At 42.2% G+C, this 20,848-nt stretch overlaps 1 protein-coding gene across 1 annotated transcript in view; it reads right to left on the reverse strand.

Annotated features, from left to right (window-relative positions):
* Nucleotides 1-20,848, reverse strand: part of GRIN2A (glutamate ionotropic receptor NMDA type subunit 2A) — a 161,911-nt gene that overhangs the window by 66,295 nt on the left and 74,768 nt on the right. Inside the window, exons 4-7 of the mRNA XM_028499144.1 lie at nucleotides 15,010-15,178; nucleotides 14,744-14,897; nucleotides 9,755-9,880; nucleotides 5,698-5,927 (exon numbers count right to left, since the gene is read on the reverse strand). Coding sequence (XP_028354945.1) covers nucleotides 5,698-5,927; nucleotides 9,755-9,880; nucleotides 14,744-14,897; nucleotides 15,010-15,178 — 679 coding nt within the window. The remainder of the gene's footprint in view (nucleotides 1-5,697; nucleotides 5,928-9,754; nucleotides 9,881-14,743; nucleotides 14,898-15,009; nucleotides 15,179-20,848) is intronic.

Genomic DNA, 20,848 nt, shown 5'->3' on the forward strand with positions numbered 1-20,848 from the left:
TTATAATGACTAACATGTTTTGAGGATTTGCTGGGGGCCAGCACTGTGCTGAAAACTTTACAAACACTGGCTCATTTAATACTCACAACAACCCTGCCCGGTAGCTAATCTTTGAGGCTCCATTTTACAGATGAAGAAACTGAGGCTCAGAGGGGTTCCATGACCTACTTAAGATTACACTCCTTGTAAACATCAGCCCAGATTTCAAACCTAAGGTCTGAACTCTATCATTCCTCCGAGACCATTACTAGCGACCTCTCCTCTTTCAGAGGCGAGGACCTTGAGACCCAGAGAGGGAAAGACACCCAGCAAATCTCTGGCAGAACCAGGGCTGGAATCCAGAGGTCTCTCAGATTTCCACATCAGCATGTCTTCCATGGAACTGAGAACTGCCGGAGGAAGTGTCCAAGTTTACCCAAGAGTCAGGCTAATCAAAAACACTATTCTTTTTTTCTAGACTCACACTTCTTTTCACTGTTAATTAAACTTTCCAGTTGAAGATTGCTCCCCTTAAATTAGGCATGCTGCTGCCTAATAAGCAGCCATAACTGGATTTGGTGGAAGTGGCCATGCATCGTCCAAATGAGATCTTCCTGCTGGGCACCTTGTGTTGGGAGCGTGTGTGTATGTACGAGTGTGTGTGTGTGAACAGAAAATGCTCTTTGCACCCACTCAGGCAAGCAGTGCCTCAACTCACCACCTAAAAGGGGGAGGCACCAGCCCAGTCCTGTTTGCACAGCAGCTGTCTGCTCAGGGGCACAGAGGCAGCAGCACTGCTCATAAATCTAGTCATTGTAGCAGCCGCTCCCAATCTCCCCGAGACATCTGATGGCCTATTTGCCTAACTGCCTTCCCCTTCACTCACCATCTGTAGCAGAGGAGACACGCAGCTCTTTCAGATTCCCTTCCTTCCCTGCGTTTGGTTTGCACAGCGATAGAGACAGAGATTCAGCCTCGGTGATGAATTTCCACACCTGTCTGGCCTTGAGACTGTACCCTCACCCACACTAAATTCAGCCTGGCACCCAGACCTAGGAACCTCTCCCGCTCAACTAAAGGCTGTCAAACTTTTTAAAGCATGACTCACAATACATCTTCCGTCTCCACCCTGTAAACACACACTTTCTACTTAGGATGTACTCGGATGTAATCCATGGTGATCTACCATTTTAATGGTCACAACTCTTAAATTAATTTCATGACTCCCTAAAGAGTCACGACCTACAGTGTGAAAAATAGTTAGAGGCAAGGACGACTCATCGCCGGAATCCCAGGGCCTAGTGTCGAGGGCGCACTCTGTGTTTCTTAGGGGAATGATTTCTGATGCAACTTTCTCCCAGAGAGTTCCGCGTGCAAGCAGGAAGAAACGAATGTGGGCTCCAGTGCAGGAAGGGGTGGTGCAGAGGTCTCCCCCGTCAACAAGACCACAGGGCAACGTAATATGAAGCCCAGAGTCAGCAGAACTCCTCACAGCTTCTCTCTCAAGGTTGCCCTCATGGTACATATTAACTGGCTGCACCTGGCCTTGGGCTTTTCATCTGCTACTTTGGAACTGAGACATTTGGGGCAGTTGCTTAATCTCTCTGAGCCTCTGTTTCTCCATCTGGAAACTGAAGATTGCTTTCGCAATTAGAGTGTTCAATGGCATTCCCTAATGCTTGATAAACATCACCTCATCACCTGTTGTTACCCAGCATGACTTTAGTCAAATAAAGGATCCAGTTTCCCTCCAATGTAGAGAACAGAAGATCAGGGGATTGCATTCTACATTTTTTTTCCATTTGGTATGTGGACAGGTCTGAGAGTCATTCCAGCGAATAAGTCATAGCAAGTGCATTATGATGGACAAAGTAGAGATACAGGTCTGGGAAGTAAAACTTCAGGAAGAATGCGGCAATTAATCAGGACATTTCTTTATTTCTCTTATGAACCAAAAAATACACAATTATTAAAAATATCTATCTTCTGTGGACATAAGTAAGGAATGTCTGGCTACTACAGCCCCTCTGTTTCTAGTAAGGTCTTCTCCCACTGGCGAGCTCTACATGCTTCTGGAGGTAGCATCCAACTGCTGTGGTCCTTAAGAGGGAGGAGAGGCTCAGAAGCCTCCATTCAACCAATGAGAATGGTGGACGAGGCTCACCCAGCACAACTCCACGAGAACACATTTATGGGCTCATCCACAAGGTACCTTCCCCGAATTTCCTCTATTGCTGTCACAAAAGGCCAACTCAGTGCAATAATATTTCAGACCCCAGAAGTGAGGAATGGTTCGAATTAGGCAATAGTGATGGTCATGAGGAGGGAGAGGAGGGAGATGAATAGGAGAGGGGAGAGGTAGTGGAGGGGGGTGGGAGAAGGGTGGAGGGAAGAAATACCATTTGTAATAGGATTATCTACTATGTTCCAGGCACGGTGTGAGGATTATTCCTAATCCTCATATCAACCTTGCCAGAATGGTATTAAACCCCCTCTATCAGGAAATTAAGCTGTGGGGATACTGACACACTGAAGGCCATACAGCTACTGTATCGCAAGGTCAGGATTTGAATCCAGATCCATTTGACCCCTATGGTGTTGCTTTTTCCACTACATTAGTCTGCCTCCCAGGGATGGATTTCACCAACCACAGTAACACCCAACATTTTGGAAAGGGTCGCCACCAACATTCCAACTTCTTTAATAATTCCTAGGGGAGCATCTACCCATGAATTCACCTACGTATAGTTTAACCCCAAGCTCATCTGAGCACACCGTGGGCTCCAAAGGTGGTTCTTTCACAGCAAGTATGCAAATGGCTTAAAAGTATTATAAACCTGAGTTGTTACATAGGTATTCATGATAAAAAGAAAGAAAAAAAAAAGAACACTTGTGTACAGTATTAAAATAAATTGATTCAATATAGATTTTTATTTTGCAGACTTTCTTGGTGTATTTGCCATTAATCTTCTGGGAGCATTTAGCTTATTTACTCTAGGAATTTTGCTGTTCATCTAATTGTATCAAACATTTAATTAAAAGAGCTATCTGCTTGCTGCTAACACTCTGAGCATGGAAACTGAGCTGTATCTCATGAGGATATGGTATCTGTTACTAGATGTTTCCAAATCAGAGAAGGTCAGTCTAATTATTAGTGTTTCTAATTAGTTTTCCCACAAGCAGTCATGTTATTAGACGCAAAACTAGGTAGCAAGGGATTTTTCCCCCTTGCTATTGAAAATAGCAACAAAAAGCAAAATATGCTGTCAACTCCTTTCTTGAAGAATCTTCTCATCCAAAACTTGGTTTCCCACTGCTTCCAATGTATCCCTGGTCACTTATTCTAGGAACTGTACATTTGCTCCCATGACGTGATGGAATCGCATAACAGTTACAGGCTACCGGGCACATTCACATGTGCAGCCTCCTTCCAGCCTTACAACAACGATGATTCCCAAATCTTCATAGAGGAACTAGGAGGCACAGCAAGGTTACACAACAATAAAGGCATCACACAGCTAGTATGTGGCAGAGAGGAAAAGGAACCCAACTTTCCTGACTCTGAGTGTAGGGCTTTCTCTTTCTCTGCTGCCTCCCATATGCCAAGTGCTTCAGGTGAGCCAAGGAATTGGGTGAGCATGATTTATTAAGGAAAGGCTCCAGGAGAAACCAGGAAGGACATGGGGGAAGACGGTTAGGGAAGGTGAGGAAGCCAACCAAGGGTGTGATTATGAGCAAAGTCTCAGCCTCAGCCTGATCCTGCAGGGAGCTCTGGAGAGTAAACTGCACCTCTGAGTTCGCCTAGAAGCAACAGAACAGCTGGGCTTTTGTACTCTCACACTGGTTAGCCATCGGTTACAGGCAACTGAAAGATTTGGGGGACATAAAAATATGCAGGCATTTACCATTTCAGTGCCCCAAGGTAATCATCCTCTGAAGGTCCCTGTTATGAACCTTTGTCAGCAAAGGTGAGGCTGGGCACACAGAACTGAGAAAGGGATCCTAGGCCCCAGGCAGGGTGCCCGCAGCATCCAACACACTATGCATTTCTTGTTCAATCAACAAGTGTGCACTGAGCATCTACTAAGTGCCAGATAACCCTGACATCCCCTTCCCCCAAGTCAATTTTAATCTCATCAGTTTTATCTCCTTTACAGCACTTATTCCTGCCTGGAATTTTCTTCTCCATTGCATTTACTTGTGTGTTGTTTATTTCTTCCTACTGGAATTTAAGTTTCATGGGAGCACAAGCTCAGGCCGCCAAGTTCACCATGGTGACCAGGAAGACTCTCCCAAGAGGTGATAGTTTCCCTAAAACCTGAAAGTCAAGGAGAAGCCGGCCATGAGAATAAAGGGGGAAGAACATTCCAGGCAGAGGACATGGCAAGTGCAAGGGCCCCGTGGTGGAAATACACTTGGAGTGTCTAAGGAACAGAGAGAGGGCCTCAGCAAGCGAGAGGGAGGGGACATGGGGGGATGGGCCAGATAATACAGGGCTTTGTCACCATGACGCAGAGAGTGGCATTTACTCAAGTGGCATTTCCAAGGAGGAGCCATCAGAGAGGCCAACTGCTCATAAGGTTGGTGGCGTTTTTGTGACGGTGACTCACCCCAACCCCTCACCTTCTCTCTGATGACAGGCCTCTCTGTACCTCTTTCAACCACCGTGTAAGTCACGGATAAGCTGTTAAGTCTTTTCATGGGCTGATTTTCTATTCAGCAGTCTGCTGATGAATGCTGAAAGGATATATGTAGACTCATGCCAATAAGACATGATAGGGAGATTTTATAAAGAGACAAATTATCCCCACATACAAGATAGAAAATCTTTGCAGTGCTGCAGTCCCCACACTGCTGAGCTTAGCAAGTCAGGGTTTGTTTCCTGAAACTAAAATTTCAATAGAAGGATATACCCAGTTTGCCTCTCCCTCCCTGTACATTTCTGAATAGCTACTCACACCCTGCAAACTTCGTTACGTGGCAGCGGAGAATGGAGAGAGCAGGTGTTAACACTCCCATCTCCCTGAGGTGGGAAGCACGGCCCCAGGAGGGAGGACTGAAGGTGAGTCTGAGTAAAAGGAACCGGTGGGAAATGAAAAACCTCCCTGCTCCTTTTGTGTCCCTTGAAGAAAGTTCAGGTGAGCCAGGAGTGCTGGTGATGGGGCTGATTGGCTACATAGTAAAAAGGAGCTATCAGTTTTGTCTCTTGGTAGGGCTTACAGAGGACTTTTGTTTTCAAGTCAGAGAATCCAAGGCACGGAGCATGTAAGAGACTCATACAAAGTCACAAAACTAGGAGGTACCTACAGCCGAGAGCATCCCACTTCACCCCAAGTTTCTCCTGATCCAAGGCTAATGGATCTCCCTCGACATCATACGCTCCTTGGCAAGACGAGCTCCAGCCTAAGCTGTAACATGAGTCACAGACCTCAGTAAGCATCATCAACACAATCATATACATATGAAAAATGACCGCGGGGGAAACCACGTTTCCAAATTAGATCTGGACACTTTACAACTTAGGAGAGCTGAGCTTAAGCTTCCATTCCTGAAACTTTTAGAAATATGCCCATTTGAGTGAAGAGGAAAAAAAAAAATCCTCTGATTTTGTGCTTTAGGGTTGATGGGTTTGGATGATAGGAGCCTGATTTACTTCCTCTGAGGGGAGAACGTTTAAGATCAACCCCTCAGGCAGAGATGAAAGCAAAGTGACCTTACCTTTTTGTCACTGAGGCCAGTTACTTGGTCCACAAACTCCTCCTGGATCATGAAAGCAGCCAGATTGGCCGTGTAGCTGGCCAGGAATATGACGGCAAAGAAGGCCCACACGGACACCATGATCTTGCTGGTGGTCCCTTTAGGATTCTGGACAGGCACGGAGTTGTTAAACACCAGGCCCCAAAGGAGCCATATAGCTTTTCCAATCGTAAAAGAAGGCCCATGGGGTGCTGCAAATGACAGGAAGGACATTCTCAGCGCCTCCTCGAAATGCACACTGTGAGTGTTCGATACTATGCAGTGGCGCCAGCAACACTGAAGGCTGCCAGAAGACGGACTTATATCATAGTGTGTGCCATCACTGCCCCAGAACCACAACCACAATGAGTCCCTTTTTCTTTAAAAATTAGCATTCTTCCCACATTTCTATATACCTGGCTTTTGCCACATTTCTAAAAAGACAAAGAAAGAAAGAAAGGAAGAGAGAGAGAGGGAGGGAAGGAGGGAGGAAGAAAGAAAGAAGGAACGAGAAAGAAAGAAAGAACGAAGGAAGGAAGGAAGGATGGAAGGAAGGAAGGATGGAAGGAAGGAAGGATGGAAGGGAAGGAAGTAAGTAGGAAAGGAAGGGAGGAAGGAAGGAAGGATGGAAGGAAGGAAGGATGGAAGGAAGGAAGGAAAGAAAAAAGAAAGAAAGAAAGAAAGGGAAAAAAGGAAGGGAGGGAGGGAGGGAGGAAGAAAGAAAGAAGGAACAAGAAAGAAAGAAAGAAAGAAAGAAGGAAGGAAGGAAGGAAGGAAGGATGGATGGAAGGAAGGAAGGATGGAAGGAAAGAAAGAAAGAAAGAAAGAAAAAAAGGAAGGGAGGGAGGGAGGAAGAAAATGGTTATGCAAAACATGGGTTTGAATTAGAAGTAGTGTTACGACCTGTTTTAAATGTGGATTTGATTTCCATTTGGGGAAGCAGGGCCTTACAAAAACATGTGCATGGGGGCTGCTTCAGTATTCGTCAGATGTGCTTTCGTATAAGAACCATGCAATTCAGAGGGACTGATGCTTGATATTCTAATCTGATTGTTCCTAGCAATGGCTCCTGTTCAAACTCAGATGTAACATGTGCACAATGTAGGAATTAAACCAAACTAAAACACTCTCCAAATGGAGACATTAAGGAACAGAACAATAGAGCTTAATTCTTCTAACACTTCACAGATGGAAGACATTTGGTTGCAGGGTCATGGAAAATGAACTCTGATATCACAGCACTTTTTCTCCCTCAGAGTATTCTTAAGATTCCTTTTTTTTAATTTTAAGATTCTTAAGTGCTCCTTGCAACAGACTTAACTAAAGAGGCAGAACAATATGCCAAAATTTATTGGGCAGGGGAATATGCAGGCTGTAAAACACACATGTTAGAGCTTTCAAGTCTGTTTTTGTGCAAGGGGAAAAAAATCAATTTATGCCCTCATTTCATGGGAAAAAGGGTTTTCCTTTAACAGAAGGTTTTTATGTCATTTAAGTAAATGAAGATATGAAAAAATGATCTACTTAGACTTCAGCTGGCGATGCACAGAGTGGGCAATAAATAAAGTGGCAGCAGTGAATCCAGATTGATGGAAGTTATGAAGTTCTGGGCAGAGAGCCTAGTTGTGAAGCGAGCTTTCCGCACATGGGAGGCCAAATTCAGGCTATCGCAATACTTACAATATCCATATACAACACATTAGAGAGGAGGCAACTAATTCTATTATTCTCAGTCTCAAGCTCTCCTCTTTTCCTTTGCCTAATTTTATGATCTTCTGGGCTTATTCCCGAGAGGCTGAGAATTCTTAGTAAAAAATAAGGGTCAATCCAGTAAACTTCATGAACTACTTCATTTTATTAGGGATGCATGTTGATCAGAAGTGACAGCTATTTGGGAATCAGAAATGGGCAGTTGCAGGGAGCTGTCCAAGACGTTTGGGAATTCCTGATTCATGAAGACTATTACCGGGTCATATAATCTTCCCCATAAAGGACAATGAGGTGTAACAGAAAGCTATTTTGTGCAAGGAAATAAGTAGCTGTCATTTCCTGAGGGTTTTCACATGCGGATGAGCAGAAAACAAAAAGCCTCCAGGTGATGGAAGGAGTTTGCATGCTAGGTTCCTTCCTGCACAATAGTGTGTGCTTCAGCCAAAGGAGAAATTATTGCACGTAGTGGCCTTTGGATAGTTTTCTAACTTCCAAGATACATTTCAAATGTATCCACTTCTTTCCATCTCCATTCTCTCCATCCAAGTCCAAACCACTGCAATTCTTTCTCTTGGGAAACTGTACCACCTTCCTAACTGGTCTCCCTCCTTCCACCGCAGCCACCCCTCCCATCGTCTTGACAGACAGATAGAAAGTGACCTTTCCACACCGTACAGGTTTGCATTCTGCCTCTTCCCTGCCATTGTATTTTGAAGAAAATCTGAAATGCTTACCACGGTCAACAGCCTATCCCTCTGACTTCATCTTATACCACTGTCTACCTCCCTTACTCATAACTTTTCTGTTTCTTGAGCATATCAAGATTGATCCCATGCCAAGGCCTTTGTATCTGCTGTTCCCTCTGCATGGAATGCTTTTCCCTCAGTTTTTCATAGGACTGACCCCTTCTCATCCTTCAGGTCTCAACTCAAGCATCATCTCTTCCTAAAGCCCTTCCCTGTTTGACCATCATACTTAAGAAGCGCCCATATCCCATCACTTCACTGTGGTTTTTCTCCCTTCTTCTTGAGATTTATTACAATCTGTGATTATTCATTTATATGTTTCCGTGTTGTCTCCACAACTAAATTCGCTGTTGCCCAAGGATGAGGAACTCTCCATCCAAATTTACCACGTTAAACCCCTGCTCTGGTACCAGGTACTCCGGAAATATTCATCAAATAAACGCACGAATTCACAAACAACACAAGCTCTGATTTTGCAAATGTAAATATCTACTCTCCTGCAGTATGATCACCCATAGAACACTGCCTCGGGACCCACTCTGTTGGAAAGCTTCTTACTAGTTAATTACATTACCCATTTAATGAAATGCTGGCAACTCTCCCACTTAAACACAACATGATTACTTGTGGCATTTTAACTACGTTTGGTTGACGGCAGGTGGTTTATGTGATAACCACTGTCCTTCAGTGGTTAAGGAGAAGCGGGAGGATTTCAGTAAAACTCAGTTCCCAATAGATCCGCGTGACCTGCTGGCTCTTTCCAATATTGAATCTTCCAGGCAAAAAGAACATATGGCAAATTAAAGTGCCTTGTTTTTGAATAACTGTGCCTTGAAGATCTGCTGTCTTCCACCATCTAAAGTCATTTTTCAGGAAAGAGATTTGGTCCTGGCACCCTTCTGATACCATCTACTTAGAACGTGTTGTGCATTGAGAAAAAAATCACTCAAAATTGTGTAATGTGTTTATGTATATGGTTCGTGTGGGAGCCTCTTAAAATGTTATGGCCAGTGAATGCATCCCAATTCAGTTTTCTACTTACTGGTTTCCACTTTATCAAGTACAATGCACTAAGGTCAGGCACTGTCAAGAGGAAAATGTAACTGTTTGGGGAAAGTCACCATTTTACCATATATTTATATATTTATCATCAAACGAATGTGAGCATGATTCGGTAGTTTGGAGAATGTCCTTAACCTAGATTCTATAAAACCATTTCCTTTGCATAGACTGAAGTTGAGACTCGCTAGTAGTTTTAACATTTGTTTTGATGCACATTTTGAAAACTGCCAGAAAACGTTTTCAAATATGCTTTCTCAGCAAATATCAGTAGTTTTTCACTTAACGATTGACTCCACATTACAGCAAGATTAAAATGTCTCCTTTTTAAGTTTTCTCCTTCTTTTGAGTCGAAGGGAATAACCCATACTCGTATGGCGCTGCAAGTAATATCAATGACCCAGCATGATGTATACGACGGTACAGCAAGGCAACAGAGGATGATGTGTTCTAAATCTGAACTCTTCATTGAAAGTAAATCACATAGCATTGACTTTGAATTAGGCTTATGAAGCTAGTCTCACCTTTCCCTTTGGCTAAGTTTCTGTTGTATCCAACAGGACTGAAGTATTCAAATACGAAAACAGCTATGGCGGATACAATGAGCAGCATCACAAACATCATCACCCAGACGGAGGCGCTGAATGGTTCTGCGGATAAACAGGCCAGAGGGACGGGAACATGGTCAGTGAGCGCCTCCTCACAACCAGGGCTAGCAGGAAGCCTAGAGGCCCATTTGCAGACTCACTGAGAAACCCACTCTGATGTGAATCTGATCGTTCAAAGGAAGCTAGTCATTGTTTACTCATACATTTAAATCATTCTCTATTCTACAAGATACGTGAGGTATTTTACAAGAATGCACATCATAGGATAGAAACAGAAAAGCATATGACATTTTACAAATCAGGTCAAGGATAATAAAGGCAAAATATAATGATAAGACCAAGGGAGAAAGTTCAAATGCAAACAAAGAGGCTACAGGGTCCTCTGTAATTATAGAATCATCCAGGGGACCAAAGCTAAAGAGAAACAAGACTAGATTCAAATAGTCAAACATAAGGCACCTGCCAATCAGCATGAGTTTTAGTTTTATTTCCATTTTCATCTTGACATGCTGGAGGGAGGACGTGCAGGAATTCTAGAAGTAAAGGGAGAATTATAACCTGGTAGAAAAGGATCGCAAAATCGTGGGATTGACAGGAATATTGGAATGTCATAGTCTGCCCCCAGTACTACCACTCTCTCCATTTCACCTTCTGCTTCGGACAGATGAGATCTCTACGATTTAAAAATCCTGTCGAGGTTGGTAATGGTTAAACGCAATTGAAAAGTCATTTGAGGATATTACATTCACACGAGAATTCAATGAAAACGCATCGTTTAAAGAGAGAGGCAATGAAGTAGTAGATGGATAGATGGTTATTTCCCCTAAAAATAGTTTTCATCAGTTCATTTTCATGTGGGTGTCTCAGAAGGGCAGGCCAAGACACAAGGTTCTAAATCTTAGATTACTTTAGAAAGGTAAGAGATACTATGTAAAACAAATTAACATTTTTATTCAAACTGATTGAGGACATGAAAGTGAGCTGAAAGGAGCCATTTTATCCATGTATGACATAGATTTGCTAGAAAATCAACAGAGACTAAAATTTTTTAAATGAACATATCTCCACCTGATTGCATCATTGGGAAGAAACTGCCCTTGGACACCAGTGAACTTATAATCCTTTTCATCATGAGCAAAATATTTTCTAAGAATAAAATATAAGAAGCCCAATAATACCTCTCGAATAGTACACATTTTATTATTTTTAAATTGTTTTTTTTTTCTGATGAAGCTAGTGATAATAATAAAGAACTAGGCTGATAGCAGGCCACCTTTTAATTAAAGTCTGTGACTACCTAACACAGCTAGAGTTCATCACAAATTCCAATGTAATGAGCTCAACATATAATAAGAAACTAGTATGTCTGAAGCTTTAACGATATTGGATAATTTTAAAACCTGAAGGAATACTTTGTAATGCAGTTTTGATAGTGCAAATACTTTAAGAAGCAACAGGTACCAAGACAACTTACTTGACTTAAATAAGCCAAGATGAGCTCAAAGAAACTAATGAGACTAAAACTGAAATTTATCTTAGTTAAATTTAACTTGAGTACAAACAATATCGTGTCCCTGAAATCACAGCAATTTGGTAGTAAGGTGTATCCAGGAAAAAGAAATGAATAATTAGGAGATTAAAAATTACTTAATATTCAAAAGTAGAGATGTTAAAGTAATTCTCCAAGTTGGACGTGCTGATGGCATAGTGTGTCTCAGCAGAGAAGGATCATCGTAATGAGTAAAGGGGCATATACATGTAAAGTATTTGGTGGTGTGCTTTGCACACTGCATACACATAATAAATTAAATGGAATAGCTGCTTGGTTCCGTGGTTAAAGCCAGAATTGGTGGTGGTGGTGTGCTGTCCAGGGTCCTGAAAAAGGCATCCTAGTTTAAAACACGCACACTTATTAATCTGATAACTCCTTTTCTCTGCAGGTTATGATGACATTATTAAAAATATTAGGGGAAATCCTTACTGAATTCTTGTACTCACATGTCAGAATCTGCAAGCCTTCAGTGGACTTCACTGGGCACTTGATGTATCCTAGTCACTAACTGGTCAGAATATCAGATGGAAACTGATCAAGAAACTGATCCCAGATGTTTTCTCACTTCGAAGTGACAACATCTGTCCCTTGACTTGTGAGGATGGCAGAGAGATTCGGCTGTAGTATTCTGGTTTTAGTAAGTTAGGTACCTGTGAGTGCCATGAAGGAGGGCTATTCCCAGACACCACACACACACACACACCCCCCACAACAAAGAAAGTCATTAGAACAATGATGAGCTACTGTCTGTAGTGTCTAAGATGTGACCCAGAAATATTTTTAGATAGCTCTGGATTACATCCTCTACTGGACAGATTCCACAGATTCAACATCTGTCCATGAAGGAACTTTAATCTAGAAGAGACTCCAGCTCAGCATTTCTTTGGATCAAAGACTCCAACCTACTTGGAAAGTCTTAAGAATTAACTGAATGGAGATATTGCCAGAGACATCATCTCTGTCCTTGAAGAGTCGCTGGTTACATTTTTACACAAAAGCTCAGAGGCATTACCTGCAATTGTTTCCGATGTGAGTTAATGGATTTTGTGGAGGAGGGAGAATAGGAAATAATGAAGAACAATGCAATCAGATTTTGAATGTTTGGCTCTTCCAGATGACTGAGCCAGTGAATGGAAAAATGTAGCTTAGCATGGTTCATTATGACTTTCAAAACCTGCAGATAATGACCGCAAAGAAGGGGGTGCACGGCCAATCGAATAGGGATGTAATTTAGTGACTAGGAAAAATATTAAGCCTTCTGTGTAAAAACAGCTTTGAAAATAGCTTTCTCTGGCTACAATTTATTTTATTCTTAAAGGTACAGTAGGAAGAGTAGGGGGAAAAGAGGTTTAACTAAATTTAGCAAAAATACTTGACTTTTATGGAAATGTTCTACTAACGCAGATAAGATAAAAATCTAGGGAAACTGGGTTGAGGCCAGATTCAGTATCAGTGACTCATATTTACGAGACAAGTCAATGGATATATTTTTCCTCTTTGACTGAACTGGACGAAAAGTTCTCTCTAGCTCACTAAGAAGATAAGTGGACAACTTTCTCTTTCCATTTCTTCCACGAACTCCCTTCCTCCAACCTCTCGGACCAAAGATCTCTGTTAAAGGTTCCAATAGGGAATGGGGAAAAAGACGATTAGGAGTGACTATGAGTGAGAGTATATCCAATAATTATTAACATTCTGCTTGTGTTGTCAATATCAGTAAGCAGTATTTTTCATGATCCAGTGAGGCTCCCTTATTAAGATATGGGCATCATTATCCATATCAGACACAGGCACAGAAAGAACGTAGTGAGGTGTGTATTTGTCAAGGTCCACATTACTCCAACAAAGGTTACAAGAATTGAAGCGAGTGCAAAATCAAATCCAGTGAGTGGTAAGGATTTCAACAGCTTAAATGGATTATCGAAAATGAAAACAGTAAATCCATATGTCTCTGTGAGTAAGGCAGTATCCAAAATCCTGTTAGTCAACATTTCACTCATGAGAATGAAGCATAGAATGCTTCACTGGATGCTACCACCACATATAAATGAAGACAGTGCAAGAGTAAGGCTATGGGCTTGGAGCTGGCATCCACAAATGGGCCCTAGTCTGCAGTTTTAGTTCTCTAATAAACAAAGTTTTTTTGTCTTTGGAAAAATGTAAGAAATTCAGTTGACCCTAATCTAACTGTTTTCACGCTCTCCTGCAGTTTCCTTCTAGGGGTCAATGTTTGTCTTAACCTTCCCAATTTGGGACAAACCCACTGACATGGGAATGCCAAGGGGAAGTTGATCTGAATCCCATGATCTTCAAGACAGTCACTATCAAAAACTATTTATGATGACAAAACACTCAACACAACGATTTCCTTTAAAGAAAAAATTAAAAATGCTTGGCTATGTCCCATGCAGTTTCAGCTACATGAGCCAAGCTACCTAATGCATAGCTGCTAAAGAAAACCAGATGATAGAATAAAACAGAACTACCTTGCTTTAAAAAATAAAAACCTTTTGTGTAAAAACATAAATCTAGGAAACAGTTAAAAGGAGAGTAAGGGGCTTCCCTGGTGGCGCAGTGGTTGCGCGTCCGCCTGCCGATGCAGGGGAGCCGGGTTCGCGCCCCGGTCCGGGAGGATCCCGCATGCCGCGGAGCGGCTGGGCCCGTGGGCCGTGGCCGCTGGGCCTGCGCGTCCGGAGCCTGTGCCCCGCGACGGGAGGGGCCGCAGAGGAGGGAGGCCCGCATACCACAAAAAAAAAAAAAAAGATTATAAATAAAAGGAGAGTAAGAAGAATTTCTTCTCTTATAAACCATTCAGCTTAAAGGATAGTCACATTTAAAATATGATTCCATTAATTTTAAAACAGTGCATCCTCTTCAGACTGCTTCTGTTTTGTTTATCAGAGCACTGGTATAAATCATTGCACAGTCATCATTATTTTTACTCTTACATCCAGTAAATAAATGACCGTCATTCTAGTGAGGGATGGAGGATGGGTATGTGGCTGCTAAATAAAAGTTTATGAGCTGATTTAAATTAACTGTGGACAGACAGGTTTATTTTTTAAATGCTTTCAAGGCTCTAAGCAATATATCTACTAATCTATATTCTACACTATCAAGGGTGGTATCTGAATATGTGATTGTATTTTTAGCAGCTATTTCCAAGTTAAAGATAAATGAAAGATGTTAACTGGGGGAAAATTGGGGTAATTCAAATGCAACATGCTTTCAATATGCTGACGCGGTTACCTGGAACTGAACTAGGTCCTATCCGGTCCCGTCTTTCGAGCAAACAAGACAAAATACCTATAATTCCCCGTAGGAAAGAAACAGTGACTGTGAAGTTCACATACCTAGAAAAGCAGAAGGTGATACAGTGCCATTGCTTCTTGAAACCATGACACTGATTCCCGTCTCCACAAAGGGCACAGAGAAGTCCACCACTTCAGAACGTTCCTCGTTGATGGTGAGTGAGCCAACTGCCATGACTGCCCGTTGATAGACCACCTGGACACGAGGCAAGAAAAAGAACCGTCCCTTTACTTATCCTTCCCAGCATCCCTGAGGACCTCGGGCCCTAAGTCTGAATGAGGGCCCTTGGGACGAAAAAATAACTTACCTCACCGATCATTCCATTCCACACGTTGTTAACTTTCTTGCCATGCTTCCCATTAGTCACCAGGTAAAGGTCATAGGTAAACTTCACTGTTCTCGAAAGCTTCTTTAGGATATCGATGCAGAACCCCTTGCAGCATTTTTTAACATTCATGCCCTCATTGGTTGAATTGCTGTAGAGGAAATCCCAAGATGGTGGAGTATTAGTACTGGAAAATGTGTTCACAGCCATTACCTACACTCTTCTACTATTTTTCACGTGGGAAATTGAGGCCCCAAATGAGGAAGCGGCTTTTACAAGGACGTTCGGTGAGTTTACGACAGCAAAAGTAGAAAGTGTTCTTAATTATGACAGTTATCATGACAACAGGTAACATTTCTTGAGTAATTACTATTTGCCATGCACTGTGATAAATGCTTTATACTAATTGTTGGATTAATCTTCACAACATTTTTCTTAATTAGGCAGTATTCAGATCCCCATTATACAGACGAGAGTTACTACCCCTTATTTTTTTAAAGCTTATAACACATACAACCTCTTTAGATCAGAGTTTAGTCATCTAATCTAAACTGAATTGTAAAAAAAATATTGGAAAATGGAGGAGAGGAAGATGTGAAATTCTCAGAACAAGGAGAGTTTTGCTTTATCCTTTCACTGAAAATAGAGGTTGGCAACCAAAGAGAAGAAGAAAGGATGCCTTACTTACTTAGGAAAGATACTCTCCTCACTGAGGAAAACTAAGAATTATCAGCTAAGAATCAGGAGACCTGGGGTCTACTCTGTGCCTGAGTCTGTGGACTTAATGTCTCTTGATCGAGTCATCTCGCAAATGAAGGCTCATTCATAACATTTTCCCTCCCTACCTACGTGGAGGAAGTGTAAAAGGTGACACTATTAAACAGCAATGTCCTTGATCAGGAAAAAGCACTATTAAAATACAGAGGGCATTGCTGTCTTAAAAACTATCATAATCTACCAAGGTTACACTTGTTGCTTTTGTGCCAGACACTTTGCTTTATTTACTTGACAAACTCATACTCAAAGGACACTCAGAAAAACCAGAAATGCTTTTCAAAGGGAAGGAAACAGGGATCTTCCCAAGTGATAACAAAAATTATTTAAACAACTGCTACAGGAAGATCAAGACCTCTCTGGGCAATGCACTTGGTTCCACCTTGCCCTGGGGCATCCATTAGTACCATGCTCAGATGCTGAGTCACGTATTTCATAGGACATGTGCTGCCTCAGTATTCCATTGTTGACACATCTACATACTGAATTGTTATCTAAGCACTAAAATGATGTTTATGGAAATCTAACAGGATAATAGGAAAATACCTGTCCATATCTTACGATAAAAGTAGGTTACATAGTGATACATACAGAATAGTCATAGCTCTACAAAAACAGCTGAGCTTATGAAGTATCTGGATGGAAAAACAATGAAATATGAAGCAGAGCTATTTTTGAATGGTAAGAAATGGTTTCTTATCTTTTTCATATTTTTAGGTTTTTTTCCCAAAAATTATCTGCAGTGAGTATATACTACATATATAATTGGATAAACACACACATTAAGCACCATTGGTATATATCTATATCCAAGAATATGGATAGATTTGACAATATAACTTTGAGTAATGGAAGTGGGTTGCAGAATGACACCTTTTTTCATGCTTTCCTTATCTCAGGATCACAGATCACCTATCCTGAATCACTGTCTTCACCATTGCTCCCTCCCATCCTGTCTCTGAGCTCTGCTCAACCAATCTGCATCTGCCAGCCAGGACCACGATGGAGACTTCACTCTCCAGCCTTGAAGCTGGACAACCTGCTCAGACTCTTCTGCCCTCAGTCTGGGGGTGCTGTGGAAGGCCACATCCGCATGCATTTACAGATGATGACTGGTGGACTTAACTCTGTAGTACAACAGGAAGTAGGGACTTTCCCTCTCTCCACCAGTTTCCCAGAGCAGAAAGGGTCAAGGTGGAGTTACAACTGCCATAGACATGATAGAAATATGTCCTAAGTACATTAAATTAATGGCATGTCCAAATATGATTTTCTTCTTGGTATCTGTGGCTCTTTGAAAAACGTGCCCAAATCAAAGTCTCTCTTTTTCTTTTTGGCCACTATAGGCCGTGCATCGATGCCTCTTTACCACCTCTTTCCATTTGCAGCTCTTTCACTCTCTGCTCCTTCCCTTCTTCTATTACAGCCTCTTCCTTCACCTGGTCAAGATTCCTGGGAGAGTGTGGACAGGAGTTACAAATACCCCAGGTTTAAGATTCAGGGTCATAGCCATAGAGTGACCTATCTGCTTCTTTGACCTCACTGGAACCTCAGCCAGTTTATGAGTTAATTATTCCCTCCATGTCCCCTAATACTAGGTGTATTCTAGTTACCAGTTGTCATTGATGCATTTTCACCCAACAAGCACCCACTGAGCAGCTACTCTGTGTAAGACATGGATCTAGATGCTGGGGACACAGGATGAAAAAGACAAGCAGAAAGTGTACTAGTTGAATTTATCATGGGGATTATGGAAACACAGACCATATTGGGAACTTCTGTTGGTTGTTATCACAAACCTTGTGTGTGTGTGTGTGTGTGTGTGGAGGAGGGGGTATGACAACTACCCAGACATCTGAGAAATGGTGCCCATGTAATCTCTCTGCTCTCCACCGTCACCCAAAAGAAAGGGAGACTCATAAAAACAAATATGGGGAAAGGGATCCAATAAATCATCAATTCGCTGGCTCTATAATTTCCCAGTGTGGCCAGTGGCTGTGCCTTGTGAGTCAGACAGAGCTGCTTTCAAACCTTGGGTCTGCCCTTGACAAGCATGGAAACTCGATGAGTCTCTTCATTCACAGACCTCAGTTTACTTATTTGTGCATTGAGAAGGCTGATACTTACCTTGCAGGATAGTTGGAAATATTAAATAAGGTAGCTAAAGCATCTCTCACATAGGTGCTTAAAAATATATTTCCTCTCTTTTCACCAACGATTTGACAGTTTAGGGGATTAACTGGCAGTATAGCCATTTATCCCTACATATCATAACAGGTAATTTTTCCTCAATTTTCTCTTCACGTCTTAACACTCAACTAACAGGTAAGAAGAAAAGTCTGATTTCTCAGCCCATTTCCTACTACCTGATTTTTTAGAAGACTGATGTGTGCCCTCAAGACTCCACCATTTACCAGAAGTGAGAGACAAAGGGTTTTCCCTGAAAGAATATCACCAAGAAAACAAACACAATCATGTTGTCCAACAGGAATCCTTTTTGGAACCAATCAGCCTGACTCAAAGATGTTACCTTTAGGAAATGCAGTTGATCTAATCTGTGTTAACGTTGGGATTACTGGATCCTAGTGATTTTCTATTGCTTTCAGGTAAATCAAAGACTTTAATTTCACCTAGAAGCACAGTACGATTCTCATGTCACCAAGTGGGAAAAGGAAAATTGCAAGCCACCCCCTCCCAGAGGAACCCAAATCGTGAATTTGAACTTGTTAATCTGTTTCTGCTCTTCAGTTGAAAAGTCAATTCTTTTAAAGACAGTAATTTATTTGGAGGTTCATTTCCTCCAGACCAATGTGACTCAGGACTTGGTGATCTATTGTTTTCAGCTCCAAGTCTTCTGATTTTAAAGACTTTAATCTCCAATGACTGAGTGTGAAGCATAAGATGCCCTACTTGATTGGCACTATTGAATCAGAGAAGATATTGTTATCATAAAGGAGGTGCCCCAGTGGGCTTATACTCTTTGCTTTGTGCCAGCCACTCTGCTTTCTTCATCTCACCAAGTTCTGCTCAAAGAACACTCACCCAAGTCAAAACCTCCTTTGACACCTTTCCCACATTACGCCTTCTGTCATTCCCCCAGCTCATCACTTCCAAGTACTGCACTAGGCTTCCTTCTGTTTCCCAAACTCGCCAATCTCTTTCCTCCCTCAGGGCCTTTGCATCTGCTCCTCTAGCTGGGTGGCTCTTCCCCAGTTCTTCACATGTTTGGCTCCTTCTCCTCCTTTACATGTCACCTTAAATCTTACCTGTGTGAGCTGCAGGAGCCCCATATACCTCAAGTGACTCCCTTATCACACCACCTTATTCAGATCCTTCACAGGGTTTATCCTAATGTGGAGCTGCCCTGTTCCCTTATTGGTTGAGTAGTTTTTTAACTGTGTGCACGCCTTGACTGCAAGATCCTTCCCAGTTCATTGATGCATCCCCCATGCCCAGCACTGTGACTAACACAGAAACTATGCTTCATGCGTATTTATTTATTGACTAGTCTATTCAGAATTTCAACCCCAAAGAGGCTGATGACTCCAAAAAAAGCTGATGATTATTTACTGAATAATCCATCAGAATTTCAACTCCAAAAATGCTGCTTATTGATAAAAAAATTTCTCCAAACCAAAATGCACCTTCATAATACATTTAGCAATCATATCCTTAAAAAATTATCTTTATCCAAAGCACTGAGCCATGGGGATTTGCATCTTGTATAATAAGAACTTAGGTTGGAATTTGGAACGTGGGAGGAAAAGTATCCATTCACCCTCCGTTCAAGCGTCATCAACATTGGGGTGTCACATTCTGTGCTTGTCACTGAAGACACAAATATTAATAAGCCACGTTCCCTATATTTAGGCAGATAATACTCTGGGGGAAATACAGACAAACCGTAAGCCATAAAAACAAGTGAGAAAGATAGCTAGAGAGTGCTATGGACTGAATGTTTATGTTCCCCTCAAATTCTTATGTTGAAACCCTAATCTCCAATGTGATGGTATTTGGAGAGGTAATTAGGTCACGAGGGTGGAACCCTCCTAAATGGAAGTAGTGCCCTTATAAGAAGGAGCAGGACAGCTTGCTTCCTCTCCCTCTGCTCTCTACCAGGTGAGGAGAAGACAGCCGTCTGCAAACCAGAGGGTCTCCATCAGACACCAGATCTGCCAGCACCTTGATCGTGGACTTCCCAGCCTCCAGAACTGTGAGGAATAAACGTCTGCTGTTTAAGCCGCCCACTCGTGGTAATTTGTTATAGCAGCCTGAATGGATTAAGACATAGAGACAGAGCCAGGGTACTGTGGAAGTAGGGAGAACTAACCTAGCTTGTGGAGGGAGTGCTTAAGACTTAAAGGGCAAACAAGAATTGTCCAGGTGAAAGGAGGCAATCAGAAAAAAAAAAAAAAAAAAAAAAGATTTCCATCCAACGGTAGGCTTTTTCCTTTTGTGAATCCTCCACAAGGGTGGTATTTGTGTTTATGTTTACATTACAAAGACAAAATTCAGGGCCTTGGACTTGGCCATGAGGCTTTATGTATCTCCAAAGGGTTTATAGATTAGGGAGAACCCTTCACCAGGGGATCTGATAAAAAATGTCAGTTCCTCTTCAATCGTAATAAAAGAGGAAATGACTTAGATGCAATGCTGGTTTGTTGCTGGTGACGTAGGAGATCCCCAGGAGATCAGCTCCACCTTAAGCACATCAGAAAGTCACTTGTAAGGTGGATGTTGACCCCGAAATGGAGAGAAGCTCTGAAAAGTCTGAAAAGTTTGGGTCTGGGAAATAGAAGAGAGGTGGAAGGAAGTGGTAGATATGGTTTGGGGGAGGGAGCAACCAGAAAAATACAAAAGAAAGAATTATTCTAGGAAAGAGTGAAAGGGAGGGTGGATTCGCCATACTGGTTAAGAATATGGTGGTGGGGCTTCCCTGGTGGCGCAGTGGTTGAGAGTCCGCCTGCCGATGCAGGGGACGCGGGTTCGTGCCCCGGTCCGGGAGGATCCCACATGCCGCGGAGCGGCTGGGCCCGTGAGCCATGGC

Source organism: Physeter macrocephalus, chromosome 14, assembly GCF_002837175.3.
Source record: "Physeter macrocephalus isolate SW-GA chromosome 14, ASM283717v5, whole genome shotgun sequence".
NCBI lineage: Eukaryota > Metazoa > Chordata > Mammalia > Artiodactyla > Physeteridae > Physeter > Physeter macrocephalus.